The sequence below is a fragment of the Halichoerus grypus genome, chromosome 5 (genome assembly GCF_964656455.1).
Source record: "Halichoerus grypus chromosome 5, mHalGry1.hap1.1, whole genome shotgun sequence".
Taxonomy (NCBI): Eukaryota; Metazoa; Chordata; class Mammalia; order Carnivora; family Phocidae; genus Halichoerus; species Halichoerus grypus.
The window spans coordinates 21166188-21190228 of NC_135716.1; the positions used below are offsets into that span (position 1 = coordinate 21166188).

Genomic DNA, 24041 nt, shown 5'->3' on the forward strand with positions numbered 1-24041 from the left:
GGGGCTCGCACCTGGCCGCCCCGCGCTCCGCCCGCCGACCGCGGCCGAGGCGCCCCGGGGTCCCCGCGCCCCCCGCGCCCCCGCGCCGCGCCGGCGCCTCGGCCGGCGGCCGGGGGTTATGAATGGGCGCAGCGGAAGCACCGCCCCCCCCGGACGTGACGCTCGGCCAATGGCAGCGCGGGCTGCGTGGATGGATGAGGTCAGCGCTGTCGTGTCGGGAATGGAATGTGTAAGTGTAACATTCAGAACCGGGTAACATTCGGCGACCGAACGCGGCGGTCGGCGGCGATCGCGCGGGGGCCTGCGAAGCGCCGCTCGGGGCCGGCACTGCCCGCGGGGAGGACGCGCCGCCGCCGTCACCCAGCGCCGCCGCCGCCGCCTCCAGCCGGGCCGCCGCGCGTCCCGGGGGCCGGCCCCGCGAGCGCAGGAGTAAACACCGCCGGAGTCTTGGAGCCGCTGCAGAAGGGAATAAAGAGAGATGCAGGGATTTGTGAGGTTACGGCGCCCCAGCTGCAAGATGCACTAGCCGGCTGAACCCGGGGATCGGCTGACTTGTTGGAACCGGAGTGCTCTGCACGGGAGTGTGGATGAGTTGAAGTTGCTTTCCCGGGGCTCGTTTTCCACGCTGCCGAGAGGAATCCGAGAGGCAAGGAAATCACTTCGCCTTGCCATTGATTGGGCATCGGGAGCTTTTTTTTCCCCCTCTCTTTCTTTTCCTCCGTCTTGTTGCATGCAAGAAAATTACAGTCCGCTGCTCGCCCGCCCTGGGTGAGAAATATTCAGCCCCGCTTTCTCCCGTCCATTGTGCAAGCCAAAGATGAAAGACCGAAGGGGAGAAAGTTAAAGAAATCGCCCACATGCGCTGGATCAGTCCACGGCTTGGGGAAAGGCATCCAGAGAAGGTGGGAGCGGAGAGTTTGAAGTCTTTACAGGCGGGAAGATGGCGGACTGGAGCTGAAAGTGTTGATTGGGAAACTTGGGTGATCCTCGTGTTTATTTACAACCCTCTTGACCCAGGCAGGACACATGCAGGCCAAAAAACGCTATTTCATCCTGCTCTCAGCTGGCTCTTGTCTCGCCCTTTTGTTTTATTTCGGAGGCTTGCAGTTTAGGGCATCAAGGAGCCACAGCCGGAGAGAAGAGCACAGCGGTCGGAATGGCTTGCACCACCCGAGTCCGGATCATTTCTGGCCCCGCTTCCCGGACGCTCTGCGCCCCTTCGTTCCTTGGGATCAATTGGAAAACGAGGATTCCAGCGTGCACATATCCCCCCGGCAGAAGCGAGACGCCAACTCGAGCATCTACAAAGGCAAGAAGTGCCGCATGGAGTCCTGCTTCGATTTCACCCTTTGCAAGAAAAACGGCTTCAAAGTCTACGTGTACCCGCAGCAAAAAGGGGAGAAAATCGCCGAAAGTTACCAAAACATTCTAGCGGCCATCGAGGGCTCCAGGTTCTACACCTCGGACCCCAGCCAGGCGTGCCTCTTTGTCCTGAGTCTGGATACTTTAGACAGAGACCAGTTGTCACCTCAGTATGTGCACAATTTGAGATCCAAAGTGCAGAGTCTCCACTTGTGGAACAATGGTAGGAACCATTTAATTTTTAATTTATATTCCGGCACTTGGCCTGACTACACCGAGGACGTGGGGTTTGACATCGGCCAGGCGATGCTGGCCAAAGCCAGCACCAGCACTGAAAACTTCCGACCCAACTTTGATGTTTCCATTCCCCTCTTCTCTAAGGATCATCCGAGGACAGGAGGGGAGAGGGGCTTTTTGAAGTTTAACACCATCCCTCCTCTCAGGAAGTATATGCTGGTATTCAAGGGGAAGAGGTACCTGACAGGGATAGGGTCGGACACCAGGAATGCCTTATATCACGTCCATAACGGAGAGGACGTGGTGCTACTCACCACCTGCAAGCACGGCAAAGACTGGCAAAAGCACAAGGATTCTCGCTGTGACAGAGACAACACCGAGTATGAGAAGTAAGTGGCTCGGCTGTCAGGCCTCTGCCGGTCCGCCAGGGGCCCTGCCCACCTCAGCCAGGTGTGAGGTTGGGGGATGGGGTGGGGCAGAGGGGCCCTCCGGCCTCTTCCCCTCCGGCTTGGAGGGAGCCTGGGACCGAGCAGCCTGGTTCAGGCCCGTGGCTAGGGGCTGGGGACCGAGAGCTTGAGCTCCTTGGGCAAACGGAGAAGCCCGGAGCACTTTCCTGGGCCAAGTAGGCGACCGTGTCTCCCTCTGGCTTGGAAATCCTTCAGGGCCATGTGTCTTCTGTGAAAGGCGTGGGTTTGAGCCAAGTTTGGAAACCGTGCTCCACCAGTGGGTGAGGGAGGGTGTCCGTGAGGAGGTCTAGGGACCCCGAAGAGGCTCTGAATCCACCCACAGTCTGGAGACCTCCCCACCCCCCTCCAAGATTGATGCTTTATTTGCTTTTCTCACGAGCAGGGGTACTGCTTTCCCGGGAATTTCGCAGCCTCCAGTTGTCAGATTTCTGTACACCTTAAATTTACGTTAGTGGTGGAAGTGTTTTAATTTACGCTACTGAACTTTCTGTGCCTGGCTTCTCCCTACCTTCCATGGCATTGACTTTTGCGAAGGGAGACCTTAAGCTGATCCGGGCCTGTGATCTTTCTTCCATTCATTTATTCATTCATTCACTCACTCACTCACTCACTCACTCATTCATTCACCCATTCATTCATTCATGTATATGTGTTTGTATGTTTGTATCCTATCTCCTTCCTAGGGAGAAGCTGTTTTTAAAATCTGGGCCCCAGCCCCACTTGCTGTAAACTCCAGTTGCTAATTTAGATTTCCCTTTCCTTTTTGTCTTTATTATTTGCATGTCAATTGGAGACTGTTACTCTTTGAATGGGCGTGAGATGCCTCCTTACCCTCTGTAGTGAGGCTAGTTTTGTCCAGTTGCTAAGTAACTGAGTCGGATACTTTGTAGCCTTTCTTTCTCTTCCTTTTCCCTCCAATGACAGTCACTGACACACAGGATTTGGGGTCAAAGCTAGTTTCTACAAATTTGCTTTAACCTGAGCTTGGCGGGTCAGTTTCCGAATAGATGGGGTCGGAGCCCCAGACTCTCACTTGTAGCTGGCTGTGAAAGAGTTAGTGAGCTCCTACAGTGCATTTCCACGTTACGCCAGTTAAAAACCAGAGCAGCCTTGTGCTACCCAGGGAGGGAAGGGGGAACCTCTCAGCTGAGTACAAGAGGAACTGGCAGAGGTTGGCAGATTTTGCAATTGATTCATGAAATGCAGAATAGGGGAAACGCTTCGCAAACCTGATTGGCACAGGAAGGGCTATAGTGGGAAGGCAACCCTGAAAATGAAAGGTTTGATTGTTGTCTGTGGATTTCCTCAGACACTCGGGCCTCTGTAGGAGTGATTGGAAGGGAAGTTAAAGTCCCCCTATACTGGATCACAGACACCGAAGGAGAAAGTATCAAACCCTCGGATTCCCCAACCCCCAACACCCCTTGCCTTCCAAGCATAAGAAAACCCGAGGCTAGGGTCAATTATGAATCCATATTTTACTCTTCTTCGGGGGGTAGTTACGTGTGAATGTTGGGTGCAGTTGCAATGGATTAAAATTTTCTCACAAGAGAAACAAACTGTGGTTAGTAATAAACTGCTTTGTTTACACGACATTTACATTGACCTATTCCTGTGGGTGCTTGTAAGAAAAAAATGCTTATAGCCTTTCAGGAATTCCTTTGTCTGGTTTATGCTGGAGTAACTCCAGATGAAGTCTAACCTTTTGGTGTCTTCTAAAGCAGTCTCACCGAATTTTGTGGAAGGATCGTGGTGGTCCTCATTCTTCTAAAGGAGCTGGAGCTGAGTTCTCAGCTTAGGAAATCTGAATGATACATTTATTTGGGAAACACTCTCGATCCCATAAGACAATCATCTTTTTTTACCTTCTTATTCCCCAAATAAATATTTTATCTCCACATTCCCTGCTGAAGCTTTTCCTAGAGCTTGGCAATGAAGGAAGGAGGGGCTGGTTTTGTAGAACCTCTAATTTTTGCCAATTAAATCTAACTAATTTTTGACCTCTTTGGGATTGGGCCAGGAAATCTGACACCCACGCTCTTGTTTTGGGTTTAAAGACCACAAGGGGTCCGGCCCTCCGGATTGGGTCTCATCTGGAAAGTGGCATTTAGTTAGGAAAGCCAAGTTTGCGCTTTCTCCCGAGCAGGGATTTCTCCAGCAGAGTCACTTCTGGATGTTTTTCATGTTCCCCTTTTGCGCACTTTCCAGCTCTAACCTTGTTCAGTGGGATGGGATGGTGCTGTAGAATGTTCATGTTCATTAGCCTGGTCTACCTGGAGTTTTAACTCATTCCTCTCCTTGAGTTATCAGAACCTGTGATCATTGAGAAACGGTACTTGCAAACATGATTGCCTTTTACTGTTGACTTTGAAGCACATGAAGATGAAGACTGAGCCTGGAAACACAGTGACAATGCTCATGTGTAGTGAGCAACTGCGTGCTCTGTTCAGAACCAACAACTCCTTTCCACCCTGTTTGCTGTGTTCTGGAAGTGAGTCTCGAGTACGTGAGATGCAGAACTCCAGTCTGGTGCTAATCTCTCTCTTAGGGTCTTAGAGAAGGAAGTGCTATTGAAGTTAGGTCTGTACAGGTCATGTAAGTCTGACTTGTCATACTTGACTCATCGTGAGACTTTTGACTTGTTACCTCAGATGTTAGTTTATCCTTTTGTGGAATGGGTTTTCGAGTCCTTTAGGGGCGCTGTACGCATCCATTTGGTAATGGCTTGTAAAAACACGGTCAGTTTTCGTCCACTTCTCTTCATTAGCAGGTGCCTATGAAAAGCCTTCAGTTTAATTTGCTGCCACCAGCAGCCCACAATATAAGTTTGCTTTGGCCTTACGAGGTCTGATGATTAGGTTGACGATTCATGGTACCACAGCCTAGTTAGGGTCCTAGAGGATATACACAGGTGTACCAACAGAAAAGAAAAACAGTTGCCCGTAGTGAAATTTAGCCTTATGTGATGATGAGGAAGTCGTGCTAAGTGGTTGAGGACTTCCATCTCACCTGCACTTTTGTGAAAATCAGACATTTATTACTGAAAGTATAAAAGAGCTGCACGGTGTGAGGGGAAATACTTTTCTCTTGTAACAGCAATAGTTTTGAGCCAGACTTCCAGGATTATATTAAAACATCCATTTTCATGACACCCATAATTAATTTTCATCAGTTGCACATATTAACAGATGTAGGTGAGACTGGCTAAAATAAGTTGCTGCAGTGATTACATGATTTGGAATGAGGCTTTAGAGAAATTCTGTTTGACTCCTTTGAGCTTCTTATGCATCCTTACAGAACTACTATATTTTTTTTTGCATGAACCTCATAGTTCAAATCCCTTCAAGGGGCATTATTGCGAAGCTTCAAATTTGGCTTTCTGAAATAGAAGAAAGAGAAGGAAATGAGAGGTGGCTTCTATCTTTGACCCCTCCAAGGAAGGCAGTGGTGAGTATTTTAAGCAGCTCTTTTGGGAACAGGCAGGATTTTGTGCAGGCCTTTTTGATGTCTTTTCCTGTGTTTGCTGAAACTCTGCCTCACAATCTTGGTATTTTTAAGAGTCCTGAAGCTAAGTGATCATCCAGCTTCCAGGATCTTCATTTTACAGATGTGGAAACGGAGGGATAGAATGTTTGAGGGACTTGCTTAAGGTTAAAAAACTGGTTAGTGGCAGGGGTGGGTAGCCCTAGGATGCAGGCCTTCTGAATTTTCCCTCTTGACATACAGTGTTCCATCTTCAATTGCAGATACACTTGAAAGCTCTCCAGCGGCTAGGAGATCCTTACTGATGCTGTTTCTTGGGGGATTTCTCTTGGAATCCTTTGGGGAGCTGAGGAAGACCTTGGACAAACTTGGAAAGAAAAAAAAAAACAACCAAAAATGACATACGTGCACCATTTGTCATAGAATTTAAGGGACTGGTACACAGCCACATCCTCAGACTTTCAAATTCTTGCTCTAGGGCCTACCTTCTGCTTTTCATTGCTAACGAAGGTGTTGGTCCCTGGAGCTGTTTAGTCAAAGTAGGAGGTTTTTGGACCTTTCAGTTTGGCCCTAAGGGATTTAGGGACTAGACTATGAATTAACCGAATGATAAGTTGAATACAGATATGTTCATAGAAAAAGAAAATGTGCCCAAGTAATAATTGTAAATGATTATTTGTGTATTTCCCACCATCCCAAACTATATTAACAGACTCCTTGAGCAAGTTCATGATCCAGCAGTGAACCTTAAGGTGAATGTTTTCCTCCTCTAAAATGAAAGGTGGAAATTGTGCTTCTTAGGTTTTAAATGTAAAATATGAGTGCCTCTCCCCCTACAGTTGTATGATAGCACAAAAGCATTTCTAAAATAAACCATACAAGCACAGTTTAAAAAGAAAGATAGGCCATTTGACAGGTGTGTAGACTGAGACCAGCTGTGGCGAGGTGGTGTGTCTAAGGGGGCACAGCTTTGGAAGTGGCTGAACTGAGGCCACAAGCCCAGCCTTTTCATCCAGTTCTCTCGTTCTCACTGAGGCCTGCCGCTGCCCCGAGAGTGAACCAGGTGAGGCTAGGTGGTCGCTGGCTTCGGCAGTCTCCTGAGCACGTTCCGTGTTCAGACGCGGACAGCGGGCTCGTGTTGCCCTGAGCTCAATGACTGATGGCTTTTACTTAGAAACTCTTCCGCTTGTGACCAAGTTTGTGGACTGAACAGGGACTCCCTCAAAAGTGGAAGATCTGTTGAGTGCCTGTGATTTGCATTTACCTTTATTAGCTCATCTCAGCCTTTCAACAACAGCGTGAGGTGGGTTAAATCCCCATTTTACAGGTTAGAGTGCAGGCCTGGAGAGGGTAAAGGAAGGAGGCCAGAGTCACATAGCTGGTGAATAAATGGTGGCGTTCTAACGGGGGCGCTTGGATTCCCGAGTCCATTCTTTTTCCCTCTACGAAATGTTACTGCCTTAAAGAATTGAATGAAATTTCCACCTGTTCTTACGTTATTAGTGAGTTTAGTGTGTTTCAGGTGTTTGTATATCATCTTTTTTTTTCTACTGCTTTTTAAATAACATGTTTCCCAAGAAAAAAATCTGGCTCAGAGATGTGATCACAGTGGCCCCTAATTTTGACATTTAAGCATTGAACTCCTTAAATTCTTCCCATTATAACTTTGTGCAAATTCTGCTTTTAGTTCTCTCCTAGAGCTCTTCTAAGCAAGGAAAAGGACTGTGTGTGAACTTTGCCCTCACTGATCACGTGATCGTGAGCAGGGTTTCCCCCCTCTCGTTGCAAGTGAACTGTGAGACAGGACAGGAGTGAAGGTTGCCCTAGGTAAACAGGTAAACAGCATGTTCCGGTAGAAATGGGAAACCTAATGGAAGATTCCATTTCTGACAGAATGGGCCAGGTTTCTAGAACTCACCTTACCCCACTGCTCCCAGATCTTCCAGCTCCCCAAGGCAAAATAGTGATTAGAAAATTATAAAAGTTAGACCGTGCCTTTGTGAAAAATTGGGAAAAGAGAGAAGGTACAAATGTGAAAATAAATTTTTTCTCTAATCCCCTTGATAAGAACTCCCTATTAGAAGAACTAACCACTGTGATTAAGCTTCAGTGTCCTTGGCCGGTTACAGCATACATCTGTGCCTTTATGATTATGTCATTCTACCTCTGCATACCCAAGTACCTTGTGTAGATATGATAATTATCACTTAATTAATTGTAAGTAAATAAGGAATTCAGCACATTTTCCTTAAGTGCCCTGTTTGTGTCAGACACACAGGCATTGGACCTGGGGCTGTAGCCATGAACCACACACCCTTGACCTTTCTTCCCGTTCTAGTCTGTCGGGTTTGAAGTCAGACTTGAATGTATTTTTGCGTGTTGCTTTTTTCTTAACATTATCCAAGAACATTTTCCACTTCTACTAAATAGGGAAATCCCATTAAAATAGTAAAACAGGATTTAAAAAAAATAAAATATTAAAATGGGATTTTAATGGCTGCATGGTTTTCTTTTTATGAACCCATAGCTTGTACCATAGTTTATTTAACCATTTACGTTTTCTTAAGAAATTTGTTGTTTCTTATTTTTCATTTTTGTTACTATATAAATAAGATTTTTTTAGTGTTCTTCTTATAATTCTTTATTGCTTTTTTATTATTATAAGTAAGTCTGTGATGACTCTCACTTGGGTATTGGGTGTTTGTCTTTGCCCTGAGTTAGGTCTCTCAGAGAACAACACAGAACTTCCCCTACCCCCTTTCCCCCTCCCTCCCCCCAGCCCAGCCTTTCTGAGAGGAACAGCTATTTTTTGAGGTGAGGCTGAGCACCCATTTAGTGAAGTCGCCATCATTAAATGACTGCTTAGATAAACATTTGTAGGTGTTAATTGGTCCTGCAGGGGGTCTTTGAAGCTCCCACAGCTTCTGTTCCCTTTGAAGTTTTGTTTTTTTTGCCTGAGCCAAAAACCTCCGTGAGTCTCTTCTTGAGCAGGCCCCCTCAGCCTTCTTTCTCCTCACACGGTGCGGCCTTCCCTGGGACCTTGGAATCTGCAGGCCTACCCCTCAGAGATGTCATTCTCTCAGCCAAATGTTCATCAGAGCCCCGGTTCTGTTTTCCCGGTGGTTGCTGACACCATGGCTCACGGGAGGTGAGTTGGGGCAGGTCGCTTGAGCTCTGGGCATCCGGTTAAGGTCTGGACTCTTAAGTGCGAAGGAGGCCCTCGTCTAAGTGATTGACGAAGCGAGACCAGAAGCACAGCAAGCAGTTTATGCTTCGTTATGTTCAGGGCTTGCTTCGCATCTCATTGCTCTGAGCAGTAAGGGCCATGTGTCGGGATACACGTCCTCGCTTTGTGTGCCCTCTAGTCTTCTTGGAAAACCTTTAGAAGACAGCCTGTGAGCCCGGGCCGAGGAAGGAAGTGACCCCCACAGATTCCTGGACGAGGTGCTTAGCCTCTGCCTCAGTTTCCACATCCGCAAGTGGAGATCCTGACACTCACCTCACAGGGTCTTGAAGGGGTTGCGATGAGGTGGCGCGTATGAACATTCCTTATAAATGCCTATGTGTTCTACCGGGTGGTGTTATTATTAAAAACCGTCTTCCTGCTTTCTTCTAGTCAACCACAGTGGTTTGCTTAGTTTCATAACTTGGCTCTTCTTAACCAAGCCACAGAAATAACTGTTCCTCTCTTCCTTGGTGCCTAATCCCCAGGAAATTGTGGTCGGGGCCAGGGAAGCAGGGCTCTCGTGTCCGTCGGCCGTGGAAAGACCTACAAGGGGCCTTCAAGTTGGAGCTTGCAGGTGGCCTGGGGCAGGGAGAGGGTGGCCTGTGGGGCAGTCAGGCACTTCCCTGACTCCATATCCTTCATGATCCCTGGTTGGCTGCTCTAAGAACGCAGCTTCCCGTTTTTGCAGTGGACTTGTGCATCCTCACCGGTGGAGGGTGACATCGGGAGGGACTTGTCGTATGAATGGAACTCAGCTCATCGGTAGCCTCCCTGGGCTGTTTCTCGGCAGGCCCCCAGGTGACAAAAAGCAGAAAATTACTCAGGCCACTTGAAGTCACAGGATTTATTTGAGGAGACGTGGAACAGAACACTGATCTGGAAGTGCCCCAACAGGTTCTCAGAACTCAGCACAATACCCTTCTTCCCACTCTGGGCCTTCATATCTCCCTTGACTGGCACCACTGTCCCTGTGCGTGTCTACCAGCTACTGCCCAGTCTTTTCTGAACACTCCTGTCGGGGCCCTGGAGGCGCCCAGCCTGATTGACTTTCCTGGCCAACGTTACTCCTTCTGGGGGGGAGCCATTCACAGGAGAACACATCTTGGGGATGGTGGTGGTCTCATCAGTTAAAAGATTGCCCCACCAGTCTGCCGCTCTTGATTTAGTTGGCCATCCTTTTGCAGAGAACAGCCTGAAGTTGCTTCCTGGAACAGGGGCCTGTGGTTAGGGGAAGTTGGCTGTGGCAGGCACTGATGAAGCCATATCCTGTTGGCATGACATATTAGAGCCTGGTTGATGGTGACGATAATAGCAATAGCAGCTAATATTTCTTAAGAGCATTCTGTGTGCCTGGTCTTGGGCAGTATCTTCTTCAATCTTTCTGTCCACCCTAGCAGGAAGAGCTGCATTTTAGGTGCATAACTGAGACAGAGGATCTTTACAGGTGACTCACGTAAGAGCACACGGCTGGGATCTGAACCGGGCCCGGCCTGGCAGCTGGACCGGTACTCTTCCCCACGGCAGACCCCCGATGGTCTCTGCAAGCCGGACTGGATGTCCCGAAGACCCCACACTCACCAACAATACTGTCATGGACTGAGGAGCACTTGGACTTCTCCCCTAGTATTTATTTAATCTTACTGTAGAGGGACAATTTTTTTTTTTTAATTTCAATTCAATTAGCCAACATAGAGTACACCATTCATTTCAGATGTCGTGTTCCATGATGTCTCAGTCCCTTAGAACACCCAGTGCTCATCGCGTCCCGTGCTGTAGACAGTTCTCACCCGTTTGGTGATCTGGTTTCTCAGCCCACAGTAGATTAGCAGCAGTAAATCTGAAAGGAGGGGACTCCTGCAGACAGATCTAGGAAGAAGGGATCCCTGGCCACCTGGATGGGAGGAAGTAGGCCAGGAAATGGTGACATGTCATGCCCAGAAGAGGTAAAGAAGCATTGCAGTCTGCGAGCAGCCGGCCCAGTGCCCGGGAGTGTGTCCTACAGCATCTTGGGGGGTGTGCCCGGCGCCCCACCGCCTAGTGCCTTGCCTATCACGGCCAGAGCTTCCGTAAATATCTGATGAACTGCGCCACAGTACAGGGCTGACCGCGAGCCATCGTTTGTGGACCCTGCCCTTTGTTCAAGAAAGTAGACGAACAAGGAATGCATTTTGTAACTTTTTTAACCCCGATGGTTAGAATAAAAATCGTTCCCCACTCCTAAGCATAAGGTCTCCATTTGAAAACTTGTCTGCCAAGCTCAGCAAGTTCCCCAAGGGCTCTAGACACCTGGGGTGTCCTCTGAGCTAGCACTGGATTTCTGATGTTTGTTGCTAACTCAGATTTCTTGGGTTTCATGACACATACCAGGACTTTAAAGTTACAAGAAATGAAAAGTTTCCTGGTATTGCGGTGTGGGCCTATGACGCGAGCTACTCCTGATTGACTAAAACCCAGAATGACTTGGCCGTGGGCTCAGGTGAGAGAGTGGCCCTGGGCCAGGGCTGGCCAGCTTGCCCCGGGCATGGCACATGGAGGTTGGGGATTGCAGAAGGGAGGTGCCCAGGAGAGGGGAGGGGGCATCAAGATTGTTGCTTAGGGGTCGTCCTGGCAGGCGTGTTGGAGCATATAACCTTAGCTTGCTTTGCTTTTTTCCCCACAATCCTGGGGGTGCCCAGAATGGGAACTGATGGGTGGAGGTATAAAATGGATTTCACACTTGCTACATACATCTCGCACCCTGACAGATGGGTGGAAATCATCCACAGCACCACCGACAAAACAGTATGACCACGCCACCACCCTAGCTGAACTTGCCTTGGAGGCTTCCCATAGTTCATTCACATGATAATCAAGGTGGGGTTGGTCCAGTTCTGCGTGCCTGTCCATCCCCAGCCCCATGGCAGAGCCCCATTCCTCCTTACTTTCCCCACATACCCTCTTCTGCCTTTCTGGAAAAGCCGCCCCCCTGCTCCATTTTTCTTCTTCCAAAGTCTGGGTCAGAATAATGTGTTCTAATAGAACATGTGATACTTGGTTGCAGCTATGGTTTTATATTCATTTAACTATTTATTTTTCTCTTCCCTAAGTAGATTGTATAGGCCCTGAGGGGAGGATTCATGTTGGTTTTTCATTACTTTCCTCAACAAATACGTACTGAGCACCTACTGTGTGCAGGCACTGGGGATTCAACAGTGAACAAGACATCCCAGCCCTCTAGGTGCTCACTGTCTTTGCCACCAGCAATGGCATGGGTTAGAAGGTGCTAGATGCTGTGGAGAAAAGCAGGGCATGGAATGGGGTAAGGCAGTGGATCTCAACCTGGGGAGTTTCTGGAAATGGGGCCTGGGCCCTACTTGTAGCCAGGCCAACCCTCTAGGGTTGAAGTTCCAGGTTTTTAAAAAGCTCACTAGGTGATTTGGGGGCACCGTGAGAGCGGGGGTGAGGGAGGGTTTTGAGTGTTAAATATGGGGGGAAGGAAAGCCTCGTTGGGGAAGTGACATTGAGCTCACCTTGTGTCTTCACAGCCGAGCACCACGTCTGTCCCACCCATACCAGGCACTCAGATTTTGTTGGGTACATGAAAACAACTTCTATTTATTTAACCGATGGAAATATTACCACAGCTGGCTGTGTTCAAAGTACGGATTCTCTAGCTGAAACACTCTGGTATATAGCACAGGCCTCCCCACGCGCCCTCCTGCTTTATTGGATCATTTGCTGATTCACCCAGAGTTTCTTTTCATTTTCATTTTCTTTTAATTTTTAGAAAAAAAATATTTTAAGTCATCTCTACGCCCCACGTGGGGCTCAAACTCATGACCCAGCGATCAAGAGCCACATGCTCAGCCAAATGAGCCAGCCAGGTGCCCCTTTCATTTTCTTTTTCTTCCAATAAACTTTTTAACCCCTGAGGTAGTTTTTTTTCTTCTCCCCTCCCCTCCCCTCCCCTTCCTTTCCCTTCCCTCTCCTCCCCTCCCCTCCCCTGCCCTCCCCTCCCCTCCCCTCCCCTGCCCTCCCCTCCCCTCCCCTCCCCTGCCCTCCCCTGCCCTCCCCTCCCCTCCCCTCCCCTGCCCTCCCCTCCCCTCCCCTGCCCTCCCCTGCCCTCCCCTCCCCTCCCCTGCCCTCCCCTCCCCTCCCCTCCCCTGCCCTCCCCTCCCCTCCCCTGCCCTCCCCTCCCCTCCCCTCCCCTCCCCTCCCCTTCCTTTCCCTGCCCTCCCCTCCCCTCCCCTGCCCTCCCCTCCCCTCCCCTCCCCTGCCCTCCCCTCCCCTCCCCTTCCTTTCCCTGCCCTCCCCTCCCCTCCCCTCCCTTTCTTTTTACTGTTCTGTTGGATAAGAGCATCAGTGAAACCAAATTAAAATGAACTGAGGGGGTTTGCTGCATAATACGAACCCAAAGAATTTATTGCTGTAGGAGAAACCATTATGGCCTTTTTATTATTTAATTTTAACAGTCTGTAGGTATTGGGACTTTCTGTCCCTCCTTCATTGCAATTTTTCTTCCTAATAGTTGGTCGAATACAACTTTTGGCTTGCGTTTTTTCGCTCGGGTTACATCGAAATTCTGTTAACTGCTACTGAAGCATTGCCCCAGAGTATATAATAACATAGTGCTTAATTGAGCTATCAGGCTCCTAATGAATTCATACCGAGATTTATCATTTAATTAAAGAGCAAAGGGGAAAAAAAGCAAAGGGAAGGTGTACCATTGTTTCTCCCACTGGCTTCCATTTCCTGCGTTTAAAATCTCCTGGCTTGTTTGTGTTCGCTTGTCTACGGGAGATGGCATACAAGTGCTCAAGGTGTGTGGGTAAAATGGAGGCTGCACTGTATCACAATTACTTCTAATAGATCTTAAAAATTGATTCAGATTTGGTGGCAATTGTACGGTACTTGATTAAATATGAATTATGTTTTATGTTTTTTACAAAGCTCAGTGAGGTCATTCTCCAAAATTATTTCTAGGTCTGTATATGTAAGCCAATCTGAAAATCTAATCACAGGGACTCTGCTAACTGAAATGCTTTGGCTTTACTGAGAGGCAGAGAATACATTTTTCTTGAGAACACCATATCTTATATGCTGCATGCTCCTTTAAAATTCACACTGCGTTAAAAAAGCTACCTTTAAGCAACACCTTTCATGATAACTGCATTTTTAAGTATGCAAGTGTAATGTTGCCAACAGGTAAATGTAGGGCAGTCTTTTATTGATTCAAAGAGTGGAAATGCTTAATATTTTCTGTAGTTAGGTGAGTTATATTACATGTTTTTTTTTTTTTTAAAGAACGGTATTTTATGTTAAGATAAAGCTTAGGTACCTCAGAGTATAGTTGGAAGACAGTAGTATTTTCCTATACTTACTTTTGATTTAGCCATGTATAAGAAGTAATCCAAGTGGGATAAAAGGATTAAATATCAGAAGAAATCCTTTTTTTTTAAATTGAGATATAATTGACATTTAACATTGTATTAGTTTTAGGTGTACCCCATAATGATTTGATGTATAGCAATTTTTTTTCTTGTGACGAGAATTTTTAAGATCTTTCTCAGCAGCTTTCCAGGATACAATACAGTATCGTTAACAATAGTCAACATGCTGTATATTGCATCCTCGGGACTTTTTTGTCTTATAACTGGAAGCTTTTACCTTAGACCCCCTTCACCCATTTTGCCTGTCTCCTACCCCGTCTGTGGTGACCACCAATCTGTTCTCTGTATCTCTGTTTTGTTTTTTTTTTTTTTAGATTCTACATGTAAGTGAGCTAATACAGTATTTGTCTTTCTCTGTCTCACATCTTTCACTTAGCATAATGCTGTCAAGGTCCTTCTGTGTTGTTGCAAATGGCAAGATTTTCTTCTTTTTTAAGGCTGAATAATATTCCACTGTATATCGCTACCACATTTTCTTTATCCATTCATGTGTCAGTGGGCACTTAGGTTGTTTCCATGTCTTGACTATTGTAAATAAGGCTATCAGAATAAATCTTAAGTTTCTATAAAAATAAGCTAAGAAATGAGCATCCTTAAATTCAAAGTACAAAGTAGATATTCTATGGGAGAATTGGTGCCTGCTTCAGCCTCCATGGGCCTCAGTTTCCCTCATCTGGTTTTCCTGCACAGAGACGTAGGAGCTCATTGCTGATTGCGACTACTGTGCACGTACGTTTATGTCTGTATGTTTGTCATATGTTTGAGGAGACAAGCTTGGTGTCAATGATGGTATCAGGTGGTTTTGTCTGGAGGGCAGAGCAATAAGATCATGGAAATGACCTTAAAGATTCAGTGTAACTCTTGCATTATATAGATAAGGAAACAGAGACCCAGGGATGTTGGGCAATTTGCCCAAGGTCATGTAGCCAGTTGTGACAGAATCAGGAATGGAACATACATCTCTTGACTTCCAGCCAAGTGTCACATGGAGATTATACATGTGGGCTCTGGAGAGTAGTGGCTTGATTTCCAATGGTTGGCTGTGCCACTATGAAACCTTGGGTGACTTTCTTCTCTGCTTCAGTTTTTGCACTGGTAACATGGGAATAGTGATAATTTCCACCTCATGGTGTTGTTCCTATGAGGAGTACGTGAGTAACATTATACACCCTATGCTCAGAAGGGTGCTGGGTACACAGTAAGCGCTCCATCAATAACCACCGTTAACCATTGTCATTAATCTGATCCATTAAAATACCTTCGACTTAAATCATTTCAGACTTAGCATTTGTGTGTGTTTGTCATTGTTTTCATTTCATTTCTTTTATTTGACCTGTTTACAGCTCATTATAATGGTAGTGTGCCATCTGATACAGGAGCTTGCCAGTCATATAGACGCTCAAGGTGGTTTGGCAAGTGCCCAGAATTCCAGCCACCTGTTGTAACTGCTGCCAACATACAGTAGATTTTCATTCCTGGGAGGGTGTGCAACCAAGAGTCCAAGTCATTAGTATGACTTTGTGTCTTTAAAAAAATTCTTTCTCCTTTTACAGAAGTATTCTGTTTCCCACTTGTTCTGTGAAGCGGAGCAATCACATGGGTCTTCTTGTCCCTGCCTCTTGAAAATGCATTAAAACAGTGGTAGATGTGCCACTGGGATCACCTGAAATGGCTTTCTGAGATAAACCTGTGCCAGATAGAGAAGATAAAACTAGTTGTCTTTTTTTTTTCTCCAGCAATTCAAGTAGCCAAGAGAGTGATCCCATCATGATGGGGTGCTTAGCAAGTCAGGAAGCAATAGCAATGAATAACTTTCTGCTTCCCACAATTTGCATGGCTATTAACAATTGATGACTTTTCCTTGAGGATAGAATTACCAGCAGCAGCGATGCCTGTCCTTGACGGTAAACTTCTAGTGGCGGGTCCCGGTGAACATTAGGGAGGAAACTGTAGCCTGTGTTTTGAAGATCTGGGAGGGTTCGGACACAGTGTAACTTACATTTTCATCCTTTCTCCCAGGGGACACAGCTGCAGTTGATGCACAAACAGATTGTAAGAGCTTTTCCATAATACCATTTTTGCCACCAGATCCAGATGTGATCTGATTCCTACTGGATTCCACACGGTAGCAACCCTTGCTGTGATTGGGATATACCATGGGTGATATCCTGTCCCTCGGAACTTCATCATATCAAAACAAGCAAACAAACGAACGTGTTAGAATGGTATTATATTCTTGTTGAAAATCACAGAATCGCATAGAGAGTTCTCTAACAACAGCTTTTGAAAAAGCGACTCTGGCGAATGGTTCACTAAGTATAAGTAAAAGCAAGACCTTCCTGGCCTCGTCCCAAGTTTGATAGTGCTTAGTCCCAGACGAAGAGCAGGCATATATTTTATGCACAATGGTGACCGTAGGCCTGTATTTGTATATGGAATAAATATTCAAAATCCAAATTTTCTTTTTACCGGAAACATCCCTGAGTCAGGTGTTGGATATTATTTTCTGCCAAGAATCACGGTACTATTTTTAAAAATACTACTTTTTTCGTACCCCCTTTCCTTGTCCCAGTGTCTTCTTATCCCTTCTCCACAAAATAAAAACTGCTTTTCTTTCTCCCAGTAAGCTGACTTGTCGATTCAGGTAGCAGAGAGATAAACAATAGTGTATTGTATTTCCAATTAACTCATTTAATTAGATGAGGTGAATTAATTGGATTTTTTTGACATGTCTCTGAAAATCTAAAATACTCGCTTTTGGATTTCCCAGGTAGGGTGGCTTGGGCGCTTTGTAACTTTGCTCCTATGGAGGACCTGGTGTAAGACCTATCATTTGAAGGCTGTCATTTGAGTTCCCCTTGGGGGTATAAAAATGGTCTAGTGATTTTTCAGATAGCAGAGCATAAATCAGCAGGCTATTTGGCCTGCCCTTCAGTCCAGGGCTTTCTCTGGTTATCACCAACCTCATCAACAGAAGGCTTGATTAAGCATTTCTCTGTCCATGCGGGGCAGGTGAGATGATCATCTAAGGGACTCTCTGCAGTTTTTCTCCCCCCATTCCCATTCTCTCGCCCTATATAATTTCAGGGGTCTGGGCATGCAGGCTTTGAGGGTCCTTCTATCCTGTCATGACAGGGCCTGGAGAAATTCTAGAATTTAGACCGGGGCAGTTTTAAACCTTATGTCATTCTCCCTTGCATTATAATTATTTAGTTTTTATGTCTCTGGTTTTATATACCTTACAGGGTAAAGCCGGCTCCTTCTCCTCTGTACCCTAGAGTTCACCCCCACCCCCAATGGCAGCCATTTGCTTGACAGCGTCTAATAAATGTCACTGTGTTTGACTAGCTTGTCATCCTCCTTTCTTTAAGTCTAGAAATTACTGAACCAAAACAGATGGAGGAAAGACTATGGTACATTTTGGAATCCTTCATCTTCATTTAAAGTTTTCTTTAGCATATGTCTTTTTCAAACACAATCAAGAGGGCCAGCCCCCCCCACACCAAAAAAAATTGCGATCAAAGTATACAGCACCTCCGTTCATTGTGGAAAAATGCAGCCGATAGGCTCTTTCTCTCTCCCATTTGCCTCTAAATAGTTTTTGATCACAAAGATTTTGGGATGTTTCACTTTATATTCTACTTCGAATCAAGTTGGTAAGTCCACTGTAAGTTATAAGTTGGTAGTAGTCAGATATAAATCAGGTCATCATCCTGAATGTCAGTCAGCTCCAGGAGAACAGAGATGGTGTGTATTTCTTTTTAATCTGTTTCCCTGGCATCAGCACAGTGCTGAGCGGCTAGTAGATCCTCAAGAAATACTTGTCGATTGAGTGTCTTTTGATCATGGTGGCCTGTTAGTGCCAAATAAAAGACTCGTGGAACTGAATTATTTGAATTCTTTAATTTTGTTTGGAATCAACGACCCAAAGGGGATGTCGGATAGGAAAATATGTTTAGAAGAATTTGTCCTTTCCACAGCACCCCCCCCACCCCCCCCCCCCGCCTTGAGGTTCAACCTAGGAGTGAAATTAGAGATTCACCAACATCAGATGATGACTTGCGGCCTTGCAATAACCTGTATCTTTGACTGTCAGTTTAGCTGTGAGTAGGTTCCTGATCATAATTCTGTAATATCCCTAACAACCTGCTTTATGGAGCTTGAAGTGCATTGTATTATCTAGGATGGGCCTCAGTTCATGGCCAGGTATCCTTTCTGTTGTTCAAAGCTTGCCTCCTTTTGGGGAGCAGGCTGAGAGAGTGAAGTCATTGCAGAGAATTGTGGTAGATCAGGGCAGCTCCACCATGAAAGGACCGGCCGTTCAGTCCTTGGTGCTTTGAGTGCTCCCTCCAAGGAAGGGACCGACAGCGTTGTCAGGAACAGAGCCTCGGTCCTCCTGTCCGCTGATGAGTGGCACACCAGCCTGTCATGCTCAGCCAACCACGTGTGGTGCAGTCATCTCTCCTGGACTCTAATCCCGTGGTATAAACCTTACCGAGGAAGTCCAGGGATAGTCTGTGGCCTTACCCATCATCCACAGCCATCCATCATGGCTTCCTACAAGCTGGCTTGAGCTTCCTGGTTCATCCCTAGGCACTTCATTCTTCTTCACAGGCCTTCAGATGACGCTTCTGGGCAGGGCAGCACCTGCCATCTCCCACTACCACTCACAAGGTGGATTTTTTTTACCACTCCTCTTTTCCCTGAGGTGCTCTCTGGCTGTTATCAGGGAACCATCAGACGCACTTTGTGGCTGTTCTGAAAGCCCTCCCCCCAGCCGGAGTCACACCACCTACATTGTGCTTCTTCCTTTTTGTTACCTTTTTTTTTTTAATAACAAACTCTTCCTCCCTCCCGTGAAGGTTGTGCATGCCCAAGCGCATGTGTACACACACACACACTCTCTCTCTCTCTCTCTTCCTGTCCCAGCTCCCCCTCATACTACGTCAGGCCTCCTCCTGCCATTCAAGTCAAGCTGTTCTAGCTTCTAAGAGTTCTCATCTTGGAAACTCAATTTTACATTTAACTTTGAAGAGAGAGCCACCCAAGGGTTACAGCATAAACCACAATCTGGTGATGTTTTGGAAAAAAATATTCTTTAGAATTCAGGTTACAGGTTGTAGAAGTAATACTTGAGCATTGTTCCAAGTTCAAATATTACAGAAAGTGAAAGTTACCTGTAATATGTCCTCCATTTACTACTTTTATATTTATATATAGTTCTCTTTTCTAATTTCCTATCTTATTCACTTACTTATATATCAAGCATCCATGTCCGTACATATAGATCTCTCACTTTAACAGCTGAAGGTATTCTCTTGTGAAAATAATCCTTTGGTTACATTATAATAGAGTGTAAAATGGATTTGACTACTGACCAGAGTCTGTTTTCCTGTATATTCACCCCCAGTTCTTGGTCAGAATGAGGGGTAGTCCAAGTTGTTTTTGTTTGTTTGTTTGTTTGTTTTTTAGCAAAATGAGTTTTTCTGAGGGATAACTAGTTTAAATGCTTTGATTTCTCAGTTTCCCACACCTGTTAAAAAATCTATTTTAAGGGCTAAAAAAGGCTTAGGATTTTAATTGTTTTTTTAGATATAAAAAATCATATACAGTTTATTTTTTTCCAGTTAACCAAGAGACCAAAGTCCACTATAGTAAAGACTCAGTCTCCTGTAGAGGAAGAATCGGAAAGCTTTGCCTCCATCAGGACAACTGAGATTCGAAGCACAGGTCGTGGAAGTTGGGGTGTGACCCCTTCAATAAGTGTGATTGGGAAAAGGTTTGTCAATACTCTTTCTGGAAAGTTGGTAGCCAGATACAATTGCAAGCCGTTTCACATTACTTCACATAGTGCTTTCAAAGTGTCTGTTTATTGTCCCTCTTGGCACTAGCGCGTGCAAATCAGGACTGGCTGGATGAGAGTGAGTCTAGCACAGGGGCAGACAGTGGGTCTCACTCTGATTTCATCAAAAGCCAACAAGAAAACAAAAGCAAAGGTGGAGAACAGTAAAAGAAGGAGACCACAGTTTCCTCATTTGGGGACCAAAATGCTGGGTGCTGAATTTTCACTTTCCGATTAGAACTGACAGTTGAACAGATATGATTTATTTCTGAGGTTGTGGGTCCATTGCTGCAAGAATGATACAGACAGGAAGAAGCTGTCAAATTTTAGTTTGTTCCTTTTCTCTGTCTCCCCCCACTTTTTTTTTTTTTTTTTTTAAGCATGGCTGTATGAATCCGATATCGGCCACTGTCTGACATGTCCTTCTGTGGTGTTTGCAGATCAAGTCTGCCAGAGATCACCATGCCAGAAAGAACCATGCCAGAATCACTTTGCATTTTTCTGATGGAGCAGAAATGAGCCTGGTTCATTCCATCTCAACAGCTTTACCCAGAGGGCTCAGCATGGACCACTGGTTTCATAAAAGAGGGTTAATGTGGAGTCTGGTTCAATATGGTGGCATTAAAACCTCCAGGTTTTATATTTCCATGAACATTGGCCTTAATTTTCCTCCAAACGAGTCTGTGGTAACATTGTTTTGAGTATCCCTTGCTGATTTCAACTCCCAAGTAATAAGCCTGGGAATGTCCTCTTTCTCAGCTCAGCAGGAGAAGAAGGGGTATTCCACAATTGTGTTCGATACATTTACTTTCTACCTGCTGGCTTCAAACAGTATTAATTTTTATGTGCTCATTATGTATTGTGTTTAATTAAAAGCAGTTCTATTCGCAGAGGTACTTGTAGGATCTTTTCCCCCTGAAATGAATAAAACAAATAGGCATCTGGTATTTGTTTTGTATAACACAATCCCCATAAAATGAAGAGTAATAAAACATAATTATCTGTAAAGGCTTGTTTTATAAGCCTGAGAATGGGCTTGTTTCTACCAGGTTTTTAAATTCCACTCATACGATAAAGACTCTCTTTGTACATTAATCCGTAACAGCAATAACAACAAAAGCTTCCCAATTACATGTGTGAATTCAACTTATCTTTTATTAAACAAATGGGTTTCCTTTTTTCTGTTATAGTGTGCATGATAAAAGTTTGTCATCACATTTCTTCTACACAAACACATTCTGTTCAATCAGTGTAGCTTTAATTCTGATTTTTCCCTATAATTAAATTAATTATTTTTTAATTAAATTAATTAAACAATTTTGTAGTCCCTTATTGAATTTTTTAGATCTCAGACCACTCTGTGGATTCTAAAACCTTTCAGAAAAGTACACATCAAACTTTTGCATATGTTTTTATAAAGTTTGTAGGCATTCTGATTCTTGGTTAAAGGATCTGCTAATTATTTTAAAAAGTGTGCTTATCATCTGAAGCTAAGATTTTAGCTTTAGTGTATGAATATCTGATGAAAGAAATCTGGTTTTGTAGCACTGGATTTAATTTCAGGGTCGGGCTCCTTTCTAGGAATGGAGGAACCCTCTCATCTGAGAAAAAAAATAATTCAGAATGTGGGAAGTATAAAAATTATTAATTCAGCGGTGGATTTGCTGTCAGATTAGATGGCAGAGCCTACATCCCTGGGGGCTCCTGTTCCCAAGACCGTTTTTATTGTTTCTATCCAATGCCAGGCACGAGCCTTGAAGTGGCAAATTCATCCTCTGAGGTTGTGTGTCCATTGCTGCAAGAATAAAAGAAGCAGTAACAAAATCATGCAGCGCAGTATTTCACAATGACAGTTTTATGTGGTTGTGTGATGTTGCAGAGTCTCGTATGTGCTATCGACCCCTTTCTTTTGAATCAAAGCACAGAGTTTTTCTGGAGAAGGGAGGCTTCAGAAATAACGGAGTCTAACACAAAATTAAGCCCCTACATAGTTATCCCATTCTGTCTACTATTATACTAATTGCTTACAGGAAGTGGAAGTACATGTATGTAATATTTATATCCAGTTTGACTAGTGACTTCTAATTTTAGATTTCTGACCCTTTTTTTTTTGCATTATCCTTTTGCATTGAAATCACACTGAAACATTTGTATTACTATGAATGCACACTGAATTAAATAGACATGGCTACTTGATCTCTCCCTTCATGTTGTCATCTATTGGAGAATGAATAGCTGAAAATAAGAACATCAGTTCCTCATCCAAAGGGAGGCTGAATATTCCAATTCTAGATCAGTAGTCACTTGGTATGCTCTATTTGAAATACCATTTTTGAACATACTTGGCAACTTAAAGTGCCCAATTGAAAAGCACTGTAGAAAGAGGAAGTCTGTGGACGTGCAATTAGTCCTTGGGATTCAGAGCGTTTCCTTAATGTGTGGAAGGCCATTATATGAAATCACTGGACACCATAGCTTTATGCCAGGTGCTTAGAATGGAAGGCATTTTCAGGATGGATTATTTCTGTACTCTTGCTCCTAAAATGGTTTACCTAAAGAGACTCCCAACTCCATAAAAGTACTGGTGGTGTGAAAAAAATTTGGTGGTGTGCTTTCATCAAATTTTAGGCAATTGATAACTGCAACTAGCCACCTAAGTGATAGGTAATCTTTATTATTACAAGAGTGCTTAAGTTCGCGGACTCTATTTTATTTGATTGGCAACCTCCTCCCACCTTTTATTTTATTTTCATGTTTTTCAAGAGATGAGGGTTGGGTGCTGGAGAATTTGCCAGATATTGTGCTGTTCCTTACTAAAAAACGAAGCCTTCCTGAGTAGAGCCAGATGAGCTGTATATTCTGAGATTATTTATAGTGTTTATGATAGAAAGACCAAAAACACTAAGCACTTAATAGCTTTCCTTATTTACAAGTCAGATTCATCTAAGGGGTATTATTCTTTTATTTTTCTGGTGCTTGAAATGCTCCTTTGAAATAGATTATCAGGGAGGATACACAGTGACACAAGATTTGTTGGCTATGAAAATGCAGAACGGATAAAGCTTTCCTTTCTTAATGCTCTGCAACAACCAAAAAAAGGTCCATTTTATTTAAGTAGAAACACTGCTTTTTGTCTAAGTGAAGTCACTCACACACATATATACCTAACATAGAATAGGTGAGTGTACGTGAACACGGGGCTCTTATTTCCCAATTATATAATAGATGCATTCCATTAAAGTTTGCAGTAAAATGAATGTCTATTAAGTGAATTATTTTTCCCTAGTGACTTCTGTAAAAATAGCTCTGTCTTCCACTAGGCTGTGAATGTAGTATGTTCTCATGTTCGACTACCAGGAAAAAAGAATAGAAAGGAAACCCCCCCTTTTTTTTAAAGATTTTTATTTTTTTAAATTTATTTGACAGAGAGAGACACAGCGAGAGAGGGAACACAAGCAGGGGGAGTGGGAGAGGGAGAAGCAGGCTTCCCGCTGAGCAGGGAGCCCGATGCGGGGCTCAATCCAGGACCCTGGGATCATGACCTGCGCTGAAGGCAGACGCTTAACGACTGAGCCACCCAGGTGCCCCAGGAAAAACCCTTTAAATACCATAAATCTAAAGAAAACATGAAGCTTCTGATAAAGCTTCTAATGACACCCCAAATACTGCCAGTGGTAGTTAAGCTAGGGTATATGACTTTAATAACAAAATGGCAAATACACAATAGTATCGCAGCTCTGAAAGTGGTACTCACTTCCCTCACCCTTCTTCCCATTGTTCCCATGGGAGAGAGAACAGTCCCCAAGGTTTTAGCAAGTAGGTTATTTTAATAGTCTCAGCATCCTGTCTCCATACTGTATAAACCTGACATCCAAGTTTTGTTTTGTCAACTTAAATATGTAAGTTGAAAATAACCTCTTTCTAAACATTTTGTCCTAACTCTTCATCAATTTGTTACAGTATCTTTGCAAGAGGAGTGTTCGCCATGTTATTTA

The 24041-nt window shown here is 44.8% G+C and overlaps 1 protein-coding gene and 1 long non-coding RNA gene across 3 annotated transcripts in view; both read left to right on the forward strand.

Annotated features, from left to right (window-relative positions):
• Positions 1–200: 200 nt before the first annotated feature.
• The window catches only part of EXT1 (exostosin glycosyltransferase 1), a 274149-nt gene continuing 250308 nt past the window's right edge, over positions 201–24041 (forward strand). Inside the window, exon 1 of one of the 2 annotated variants that reach the window (XM_036120269.2) lies at positions 201–1988. In XM_036120269.2, coding sequence (XP_035976162.1) covers positions 1027–1988 — 962 coding nt within the window. In that variant the 5' untranslated portion in view covers positions 201–1026. The remainder of the gene's footprint in view (positions 1989–24041) is intronic. The other variant, XM_036120268.2, reaches the window with a different exon arrangement.
• Positions 1998–8037, forward strand: LOC118553305 (uncharacterized). Its single transcript, XR_004925943.2, has 2 exons — positions 1998–5513; positions 5813–8037. It is a non-coding gene; the product is annotated as an uncharacterized LOC118553305 (long non-coding RNA).